We start from the raw sequence: 12,213 nt of genomic DNA, 5'->3' as shown, positions 1-12,213 counted from the left end.
TTAATATGGTTACCATCATGCCTGGTATGCAAGGTTCACGACCAAGATGCACGGGGATTGTTGTGGGTGTTGCTACTAGATCTTGTAGATCTGGCATTACAGGAACTCTTTGTAATTTCCCTTCTGGGATTATTTAATTATTAAAGCCATTGCTTTGATCCTGTGTGCTGGTTCGGTCATGACATGGTGGCAGCGGTACAGGGATCGTGCTTGGAAATGCAAAGCAACTCTTAAAAAGCAGAGTAGATGATGAGTCGCCCAGGCACACACAGCTGAGCTTGCCAAGCAGCACATGGATACAGAATTGGGAGGGAGCAGTATAAAATAATTAATGGAATAATTACATAATTAAAATAAATAAATAATTATTAATCGTAAAACAATTAATTTCTCAATCAATTGCCGAATAGCATACCTAAAACCACCACCGTTTCATCCGAATCTAACTCTTTGAAAAGAAATTCATCGTAAAATGAATAATTAATTGATTAACCAATAAATCAAAAATAGCCTTCATGGACGAACCACTTGCTCACTGCCCTGTCCAAATATGAGCTTCCGAGCTCAAAGGGCACCTGGGATATTGCCGATGAGAAAATAAATAACGACTTAATAAATCAAATAATAATAAAGTAATTGATAGATTTATCAAAAAAATTAAAAAAATACCGTTTTTGCCAAAGCACATCATCACTTTTGTCCCCAAATTTCAGCTTCCTCGCTCAAAAGATGGCTGAGATATCGCCCGGACAAACAAAAACTAACTGAGTAAAAACCGAGTACTTCCTTCTTTCAGTACCTGGCGATGACGTCATGCATCACTTGGATATGGAATTGGGGAGGAGCGGTGCACAATCGACACCCAGGCCCACTTCACCAAGCAGCTGTCGGAGTTCCTCCAGGACAGAGGAGAACAACCGGAAACCTTATTGTTTGTTTGGAAAATGCTGTTAGACCCTGATACTGGCTCAGGTTACCTTTTAAGTGCCACATTCTCCTCTTTGTCCTGGTACCTCATTGTCCTCTTTGTTTCTCCTCTTTACCCGTTCTTTCTCCTCCTATTTAATTTAACCCTAATTACCTATTACCCCCAGGATACCTTTTAAGTGCCACATTCTCCTCTTTGTCCTGGTACCTCATTGTCCTCTTTGTTTCTCCTCTTTACCCGTTCTTTCTCCTCTTCTATTTAATTTAACCCTGATTACCTATTACCCCCAGGTTACCTTTTAAGTGCCACATTCTCCTCTTTGTCCTGGTACCTCATTGTCCTCTTTGTTTCTCCTCTTTACCCGTTCTTTCTCCTCTTCTATTTAATTTAACCCTGATTACCTATTACCCCCAGGATACCTTTTAAGTGCCACATTCTCCTCTTTGTCCTGGTACCTCATTGTCCTCTTTGTTTCTCCTCTTTAACCGTTCTTTCTCCTCTTCTATTAAATTTAACCCTGATTACCTATTACCCCCAGGATACCTTTTAAGTGCCACATTCTCCTCTTTGTCCTGGTACCTCATTGTCCTCTTTGTTTCTCCTCTTTAACCGTTCTTTCTCCTCTTCTATTTAATTTAACCCTGATTACCTATTACCCCCAGGATACCTTTTAAGTGCCACATTCTCCTCTTTGTCCTGGTACCTCATTGTCCTCTTTGTTTCTCCTCTTTAACCGTTCTTTCTCCTCTTCTATTTAATTTAACCCTGATTACCTATTACCCCCAGGATACCTTTTAAGTGCCACATTCTCCTCTTTGTCCTGGTACCTCATTGTTCTCTTTGTTTCTCCTCTTTAACCGTTCTTTCTCCTCTTCTATTTAATTTAACCCTGATTACCTATTACCCCCAGGATACCTTTTAAGTGCCACATTCTCCTCTTTGTCCTGGTACCTCATTGTCCTCTTTGTTTCTCCTCTTTAACCGTTCTTTCTCCTCTTCTATTTAATTTAACCCTGATTACCTATTACCCCCAGGATACCTTTTAAGTGCCACATTCTCCTCTTTGTCCTGGTACCTCATTGTCCTCTTTGTTTCTCCTCTTTACCCGTTCTTTCTCCTCTTCTATTTAATTTAACCCTGATTGCCTATTACCCCCAGGATACCTTTTAAGGGTTAAATAAGGTGGCGTAAAAGATGAATTTTTTTTTTTAAAAACGTTTTCTTCAACCTTTAAAATATATATTTTTCATGTTAATATATAGTAATTTAATGTGTACTTGAACGCTGTAGAACACTAGTCAACTTTTTGTCACTTTCAAAACCCTTCCATTTATGGGTATTTGAACAAAACAACCATCGGGGCATTTTATGTGGGGTAATGTGTTCAATTTACTCGAGATTTTTTATATATATATATATATTTTTTTTTTTTTGAAGTGATTCTTCATAATTGAGACGTGTGGCCAAAAGCGATTATTTAATCATGTTATTTCAAAACGTTTTGGACGTGTTATGACAAAGCTCGGTGGATGAATTGGTTCGGTAACAAGAACAGGCCAATTTAGATTTTGGTTCAGATCCGGATCCGGATCCGGTCTATCAGTGGATACAAAACGTAAACTGTTCAGCCTGGCGGAGGTACGTGCTCAACTGAGTGCTGTTCTAGTTGGTTATTTGAACTAAATAGAGGATGCTTTAAAAAGGAAATGTAGAATGTATTTGTTTTGTTTTTTTCCTTGTAATGGAAATCTTTAGGCATTATACAGAATGAAACTATTTGCGTTAAAATTCTGTTCAATGGAATAAACATCAAAGCGATTATTATCATTGTTTTTTTTTTGTTTCTGATGCAATTGTCCATTCTGCCAGTGCAAGTGATGTGGAACTAGCAAGTTAGTCCAGCATGAAGTAGCCACTTACATAAACGTGCACTATTCACAACGTGATATCCTGGTATGTTTGCAATGAAAAATTGTTTAGATTGAGTAATGAAATCATCAGCTATATCATATTGCATAATCAGAATATACGACTCGTCAAATGTCATTCGAGGATATTTGAGCTTGTACTACTTGCGCAATGATCTGGTCGAAAATAAAAACAGGGCCTGTCAGGTTGATGGGTGAACGCACAGCTCATTTGATGGTGGAAGGTTGAGGGACAAGCTGGGGGAGGGAGATGTGGAGGCTGGGCCGTGGTCTTGGGAATGAAGGCTCACCCAATTGTAAGCGTGTTCCTGTGCAACACTTTGTGCCTTGCTCGACCAAACCAGCTTTCGAAGATAATCCTTGCTCCGAGGCGACAGATCCGGATTGTCAGTGAAGAATGCGAACTCCTCAAGCGGACACTTTGGAAAACTTCAGAAAACCCATCCCCATGTTTAAAATTTGGTTTACCTTTTTATGAATACGAGCAGGGAAACCCATCTCTGACGGATTTGTTGATGTCACCTCAAATGAGAAATTTCTTGGAGCGTGTATTGGTAAAAACAGGAATTCAATGCAAGTGATGATGTGGATCGTGACTGACACGTGGTACATCTTTACCTTGTAGACAATGGTCGTTCACTCAGAAGAACAACTGTCATTGGTGATTTAAAATAAATACATATACTTACATATATGTCGTGCATAGCACGACACTTGCAAAATTCAAATAACCAATAATTGTCATGGAAACAGTAATTTGATGATTTCGAAAATTTGACCAATCTTGTGTTTTATTATGATGGATTGTTGTGTATAACAAATTTGGTTGATACATTTTCTCATTGTGGCCTACTTGGTGTTTTACATGGTTTGAATGACATTGACCTTTGACTAATTTCAACCAGATTTTATACAAATATACTGCGCATGACCACAAATAAGGTGTGTAAATGTCAATCTGACATCTTGAAAAATTCCTGGGGTTTGGCCATCAGAAAATCACAAAAATATCCCATTTGATTATAATGGGAGTGAAATTGTTGTCATGGACACCGTTTTCCCTTTGCCACACGGGGCTTTTCTCCCTTTGCCACACGGGGCTTTTCTCCCTTTGCCACACGGGGCTTTTCTCCCTTTGCCACACGGGGCTTTTCTCCCTTTGCCACACGGGGCTTTTCTCCCTTTCCCACATGGGGCGTTTCTCCCTTTGCCACGTGGGGCGTTTCTCCCTTTGCCACACGGGGCTTTTCTCCCTTTGCCACACGGGGCTTTTCTCCCTTTGCCACACGGGGCTTTTCTCCCTTTGCCACACGGGGCTTTTCTCCCTTTCCCACATGGGGCGTTTCTCCCTTTGCCACGTGGGGCGTTTCTCCCTTTGCCACACGGGGCTTTTCTCCCTTTGCCACACGGGGCTTTTCTCCCTTTGCCGTGTGGGGCTTTTCTCCCTTTGCCACACGGGGCTTTTCTCCCTTTGCCACACGGGGCTTTTCTCCCTTTGCTACACGGGGCTTTTCTCCCTTTGCCACACGGGGCTTTTCTCCCTTTGCCACACGGGGCTTTTCTCCCTTTGCCACACGGGGCTATTCTCCCTTTGCCGTGTGGGGCTTTTCTCCCTTTGCCGTGTGGGGCTTTTCTCCCTTTGCCACACGGGGCTTTTCTCCCTTTACCACACGGGGCTTTTCTCCCTTTTCCACACGGGGCTTTTCTCCCTTTACCACACGGGGCTTTTCTCCCTTTGCCACGTGGGGCTTTTCTCCCTTTGCCACACGGGGCTTTTCTCCCTTTACCACATGGGGCTTTTCTCCCTTTGCCACGTGGGGCTTTTCTCCCTTTGCCACACGAGACTTTTCTCCCTTTGCCACATGGGGCTTTTCTCCCTTTGCCACACGGGACTTTTCTCCCTTTGCCACACGGGGCTTTTCTCCCTTTGCTTCACGTCCCACGGTATCCTTCGCGAAGATGAGATGACCCATCACCGGCACCAAGAAGCAATCACAAATTCCTGCTCGAACCTACAGGGGGCACTGCATCACTGGCACAGCAGCACCCCCAGAAAATGATTCTACCGACAGCCATACCCAGCAAAATATGTTCTGCTGAACTTCTGCAGAACTCAATAGTTCTACAAAACTCAAGAGTATAAATATGAGCAGAACAATTTTTGGAGGGGACGATGCACACGTAACAAGAACAGCTTGTACGCACAAAACAAAACAAATGTGATTCATTCTTCGGAACTGCACACAGATGAGGTCACAGCATAGTGCTACATGACAGTATTCACAATTTGGTCGCCATGGAACACCTTCATTTGGCTCAGCACAATGAAACCATAGAAAGATTATCTGATAAATCAATTTCTGCTAATTTTCATTATGACGACCAATCCATCTTGCCAGTGACTGACAGAGGATATATATATATATATATATATATATATATATATATATATATATATATATATATATATATATATATATATATATATATATATATATATATATATATGTATGTATGTTATCAGGAGTGATTGCTTCATCTCAGGATATAAAATGAATTCTACCAAGCATGAATATTTTTAGGATTAGGCCTACCTGATACATGAGCCTCCTTACAAGCCACGATCATCTCAGGCTGCAGTTCTGGGTTTTCCTGAGAAATTGCCTGGCCAATGGCAACAAAACGATCAACTGCGAGTGCCACCGCCTGTCCTACACGTTGCAAGGCCTGCTGGGTGTGCTCCGAGCTTCGGCCGCACTCCCTGTGGCCCACTAACGTGCTGATCTGCAAGTGCACACACATGAGAGACAGTTGGCCTCTGAGCAGCATTACGTTAATCTTAGAATCAAGAGCAAAAGAACACGCTATCCACAATTCCCATGGAGTTCTTATATGCATGGGGCTATCCATTATATGTATTTTAATACATTTAATAATACATTTTTTTAATACATTTTAATACATTTTAATACCAAAAAAAAAATACATTTTATAAAATGAAAAAGGTTTGTGGGGATGATCCTCCAAAAAGTATGTAAACAAGGTGGGGATGCTCACGAGAAATGATCACGTGAAACCATCCCTACATCTTCCTTTAAATAATGGTTGTGCTTTCACAAGGCACTAACTGTGTGTGTGTGTGTGTGTGTGTGTGTGTGTGTGTGTGTGCATACAAGTGTGTATCGTATGCACACACACACACACACACACACACACACACACACACACACACACACACACACACACACACACACACTGCTGGAATTATAGATAGATGAGTTGTCCTGCTCCCCCCCCACCCCCAATCTCCTCTTTCAGGTGGAATGATGTGGGTACAGAAGGGAAGTTTGAAATAAAGTAAAGTCTTTGCTGAAGCTAATTAACTCACGAAATTGATGCAACATTAATTTCTGGTTCTAAAGTGTTTTGCCAAGAATGCCTGTATTAACTACTCGCAAATACAACCTGTTGATTCCCTAATGGCAATACCAAGGAGGGAGGAAAAAAAGAGGGGGGAGAGTGAAGAGGTGGAGGGGAAAAGAAACAGGAGGGAGGGGGGGCGAGGAGGGGTGGGGGAAGGGAAGACAGTGTGAGGTGAGAGGAAGGGAAGGCAGATGTGCGGTGGAGCATTAATTACGATTCCTACTGTCTCATCAAAATGATTCTGCATAGAATAACAGACAAACACAGCCCGGATGCATCCGGACACAAACACTGCCCAATGTGTCCGGAGGCAAACACCACCCTGACGTGTCCAGAGACAAACACCACCCTGACGTGTCCAGAGACAAACACCGCCCCGACGTGTCCAGAGACAAACACCGCCCCGACGTGTCCAGAGGCAAACACCGCCCGACGCTACCAGAGGCAAACACCGCCCTGACGTGTCCAGAGACAAACACCGCCCCGACGTGTCCAGAGGCAAACACCGCCCGACGCTACCAGAGGCAAACAACACTCTAAAGTGTCTGGAGACAAACACCGCCCTGACGTGTCCAGAGACAAACACCGCCCCGACGTGTCCAGAGGCAAACACCGCCCGACGCTACCAGAGGCAAACACCGCCCTGACGTGTCCAGAGACAAACACCGCCCCGACGTGTCCAGAGGCAAACACCGCCCGACGCTACCAGAGGCAAACAACACTCTAAAGTGTCTGGAGACAAACACCGCCCCGACGTGTCCAGAGACAAACACCACCCTGACGTGTCCAGAGACAAACACCACCCTGACGTGTCCAGAGACAAACACCGCCCTGACGTGTCCAGAGACAAACACCACCCTGACGTGTCCAGAGACAAACACCGCCCGACGCTACCAGAGGCAAACACCATTCCAACGTGTCCAGAAACAAACACCGCCCCGACATGTCCAGAGGCAAACACCGCCTGACGCTACCAGAGGCAAACACCGCCCGACGTGTCTGGAGACAAACACCGCCCCGACATGTCCAGAGGCAAACACCGCCTGACGCTACCAGAGACAAAGACCGCCCCGACGTGTCCAGCAACAAACACCGCCCTGACGTGTCCAGAGACAAACACCACCCCGACATGTCCGGAGACAAACACCGCCCCGACATGTCCGGAGACAAACACCGCCCCGACATGTCCAGAGACAAATACCGCCCCGACATGTCCAGAGGCAAACACCGCCCGACGTGTCTGGAGACAAACACCGCCCCGACATGTCCAGAGGCAAACACCGCCTGACGCTACCAGAGACAAAGACCGCCCCGACGTGTCCAGAAACGAACACCGCCCTGACGTGTCCAGAGACAAACACCACCCCGACATGTCCGGAGACAAACACCGCCCCGACATGTCCGGAGACAAACACCGCCCCGACATGTCCAGAGACAAATACCGCCCCGACATGTCCAGAGACAAACACTGCCCCGACGTGTCCAGAGACAAACACCGCCCCGACGTGTCCAGAGACAAACACCACCCTGACGTGTCCAGAGACAAACACCACCCTGACGTGTCCAGAGACAAACACCACCCTGACGTGTCCAGAGACAAACACTGCCCCGACGTGTCCAGAGACAAACACCGCCCCGACATGTCCGAAGGCAAACACCGCCTTAGTTGTTGACCAACTCAGGTCAAATATGTTGTCCTTTTGTCCTCAATTAGCCTTTTTTTGAACCTTTTAACCATAAAAAACAAGAGGCTCCTTCCTTATGACAAACTCTACCATGTGGTGAAGTTTCGTGAAGATCGGTTTAAAATTGTGACCTGTCGGCGATTGACAGACAGATGAACAGACAGAATAACAAAATCAAATGACGAATATACTTCAAAAAGCTTCGATTTTGTAAGTAACAAACGGACAAACAGCGGTGAAAACATAACCTCCATCCACCTTTGGTGGGCGGAGGTAACAACATCACATTTAGTCAATGTTCTTCAAATGAAGAAGACCGGAGAATTTCAAACAAAGCCATTGGACAAGGTTGTGACAATATCATTGAACACACTTCATCATGAACTATGGAGGAACATTGTTTTTCAATGCCGTAGAGTATAAACCTTTCCCTGACATATATATATATATATATATATATATATATATATATATATATATATATATATATTTATTTACATACATACATATATGTGGAGAGATAGGTAAAGATAGATGGATAAATTCTAGATGTTCTCTCCAAAGCAAACATGAACAAAAAGTCTGTCTCAGTTGAATCAATAAATGGCAAACGAGAAAGCATCCCAAAAATGCAAATCCCATCTACATCTGCTTTGTAGTAATAATAAATAATAATAATTGGATTTATATTGTGCCTTTTGCTTTTGGATACAAGGCACTGAAAGAAAGGGGGGGGGGGGGACCGAGGAGGGGAGACATTCCAACCGCACGACCATACCTCACAGAATTGTCTCTGGAGATCCCTCATTATAATTTTTTTTTTCTTTAATGCTCGGAAACCTCACCAGCGATACCTTCCACGAATGGTAATGGTCCTGGTCGAGATCGAGACCAGATGGCCTCACTATGTCTAATGGTTAGCCAAAGCTCATGGAATATTGAGTGCTTGGAAAGAGAAAGAATGGGAAAGGATAGTATCTTGCTGCATCCATCCTTTGCAACAATTTGTTAAAGGTTATAGAGGAACAACAAAAACCTCTTCAAGACAACCACTACTCTCCGCACGCACGCACGCACGCACACGCACCATCCCTCTTCTTCACCAAATGACTATGTCTCCAAGACAGCATCACCTGCATGCTAGTGCACAACCCGAAACTCCACACACCCAACAGAAACCTGAACAGCTGGAAGCCAAGGCTACATAGAGAACATCAGGGCTTTAGGAGGTAGTAGGTGCTAGTTTGGAGAACACTTTGGAGGTGGTGTTAGAAATGGACAGAAGGACGAGGGAGAGCAGAAACCGAAGCAGTTTCATGTTTATAAGTCCACAATCTGCAAGTGTTGTCCCACCTACGTCAAGCCCGCGCCATTCTGGATGTTCCACGGTGAACGTGGACGGAACGTCGATCAAGGAGAAGGAGGAAACGACGGCTGCAATCGCTGCTGGAATAGTTAATGTGTGGAATAGTCGACAGGTGGAATGAACGAAATGTGATGAAAAAAGCTTTAAACTGAAACCGCACTCAGGAGAGCACATACCTCCACCAGGCTGAGCAGTTTACTTTTTTTAATCCCACTGATAGGCCGGATCTGGATCGAGCTCAACCAAAATCGAATTGGCTTGTTCTTGTCACCGACCCAATTCATCGACCAAGTTTTATCACAATCCGTCGACAACTTTTTGAAATGTCGTGCTATACTGTACATCGTTTTTGGCCCTGTCTCTCGATGATGAAGAATATCTTTAGAAATTCTAGAATCCGGATCTTCACCAAAATCTAATCAGTTTGTCCTGGTCACACACCCAACCTGCCCATCAACTTTCATCCGAATCCGTACACAACTTTTTGAGATGTTGTGTTATATATCAATTTTGGCCCTACCTCTCAATGGGGAAGAATCACTCAAAAAAAATTCTAGTAGTTGGATCCGGATCCGGATCTTCACCAAAAATCTAATCAGTTAGTCCTTGTCACGCATCCAACCTGTCCACAAAATTTCATCCGAATCCGTCCACAACTCTTTGAGATATCCTGCTCAAAGGCAGACAAACAGACAGGGGTGGAAACTTAACCTCCATCCACTTTAGGTGGCGGAGGTAAAAAACAAGAAAGAAGTATTACAAGGAAATTTGGCACAGGAAGAGGCCATTCGGCCCATCACGACTGCACCACACCATTACCAGATTTAATAACTCCATCGATACCCCTTCCCGAAGTGTACTCACGACACTGGCACTCATTTCGCCGACCGTAGAAGGATGACAGGCTGAGTCAACCCCCTGGTATCAATTCAGCGACCAACAGGACTTCAACTCAGGACCCTAGGATCCCAAGCCACCACCCTAACCGCTAAGCCGACACCGGGTATTAAGCCAACATTAATAAAACAAACTCGAATGAGCTAAGATCGTCGTCCTCTTAATGATGACGTCATAAAAACGAATATGACGTCATTGTGATGTATCAGGTTTGCGATAAATTATCCGTGCTAATGCCCGGCTTGATTCCCGCAAACAAAATTCAAACAGCTTGTCTAGTTTCGGAGATAATTGTATAGGCGATTTCCATTCGCAGCGATATTATGACGTCAACTTTTTTTCTCGGAAGAATTTCCAAAATCGGAGATGGTTACTGCCTGCGCGTGGGCTTTCTGCATATACATGGCAAGTTTTACGAAGATCCGATGAAAACTCTGGGTTGTGAAACAAAAAATGTCAAAATATAGGAATGACGTCATAAAAACTGATATGACGTCATAGTGATGTATCATATGTGCGATAATTCATCCCTGCTAATGCCCTGTTCGATTCCCGCAAACAGACTTCAAAAAGCTTGCCTAGTTTCGGAGATAATTTTTTGGGCGATTTCCATTAGCGGAGATATTTTGACGTCATAACTGTTTTTCTCTGAGGAATTTTCAAAATCGTAGATGGTTACTCTCTGCGCAGGGTATTTTTACATATATATGCCAAGTTTCAGGAAGTTTCGATGAAAACTGTCGGCTGTGAAACAAAAAAGTCCACAAGATCAACAACGTGATAAACACTTAGAGATCCTCCACGAGGATCTAAAAAAAGTGCTATTTATTTATTAGTATCCTCCTTATTCTCAGAATAAAGGTTTGTTAAAAATTTGTTGACAAAAGCTCAAATGGTAAACCCGAAAACTTCTCAAAATGCAAGGGGATAAAGTAAAGAAACACAGAAGCAATTTTAAAAAAACGTGGCCATCTCATGCTGCACAGCGCTGGACCGACTGATAAGGCCTATTTGTACTTACTGTGACTTTGCCCTTTGCCAGTTTGACCAAATTATTAATTAGTCTTCTCCATATTCTCATTGTAAGGGTTTTTTGAAAATTTAATGACAAAAGCTCAAATGATTTTTTTGTTGTTGTTGTTGAAGTTATGGTCTTGACAGACACACAAGATATGGTCTGCGCAGGGTATTTTTACCACTGTGCAGGGTATTTTTACATATATATGCCAAGTTTCAGGAAGTTTCTATGAAAACTGTCGGCTGTGAAACAAAAAAGTCCACAAGAACAACAACGTGATAAACACTTAGAGATCCTCCACGAGGATCTAAAAAAAGTACTATTTATTGATTAGTATCCTCCTTATTCTCAGAATAAAGGTTTGTTAAAAATTTGTTGACAAAAGCTCAAATGGTAAACCCGAAAACTTCTCAAAATGCAAGGGGATAAAGTAAAGAAACACAGAAGCAATTTTAAAAAAACGTGGCCATCTCATGCTGCACAGCGCTGGACGGACTGATAAGGCCTATTTGTACTTACTGTGACTTTGCCCTTTGCCATTTTGACCAAATTATTAATTAGTCTTCTCCATATTTTCATTGTAAGGGTTTTTTGAAAATTTAATGACAAAAGCTCAAATGATTTTTTTGTTGTTGTTGTTGAAGTTATGGTCTTGACAGACATACAAAATATGGTCTGCGCAGGGTATTTTTTACCACTGTGCAGGGTATTTTTACATATATATGCCAAGTTTCAGGAAGTTTCGATGAAAACTGTCAGCTGTGAAACAAAAAAGTCCACAAGAACAACAACGTGATAAACACTTAGAGATCCTCCACGAGGATCTAAAAAAAGTACTATTTATTTATTAGTATCCTCCTTATTCTCAGAATAAAGGTTTGTTAAAAATTTGTTGACAAAAGCTCAAATGGTAAACCCGAAAACTTCTCAAAATGCAAGGGGATAAAGTAAAGAAACACAGAAGCAAT

At 43.1% G+C, this 12,213-nt stretch overlaps 1 protein-coding gene across 1 annotated transcript in view; it reads right to left on the bottom strand.

Moving 5' to 3' along the window:
* Nucleotides 1-12,213, bottom strand: part of LOC147029402 (alpha-catulin-like) — a 471,136-nt gene that overhangs the window by 245,384 nt on the left and 213,539 nt on the right. The window contains exon 2 of the mRNA XM_085872117.1: nucleotides 5,451-5,640. Coding sequence (XP_085728243.1) covers nucleotides 5,451-5,640 — 190 coding nt within the window. The remainder of the gene's footprint in view (nucleotides 1-5,450; nucleotides 5,641-12,213) is intronic.

The sequence above is a fragment of the Eptatretus burgeri genome, chromosome 3, assembly GCF_056783735.1.
Source record: "Eptatretus burgeri isolate ZD-2024b chromosome 3, Ebu_testis_v1, whole genome shotgun sequence".
In the NCBI taxonomy this organism is placed as follows: domain Eukaryota; kingdom Metazoa; phylum Chordata; class Myxini; order Myxiniformes; family Myxinidae; genus Eptatretus; species Eptatretus burgeri.
This window is presented reverse-complemented; position numbering and strand designations above follow the sequence as displayed.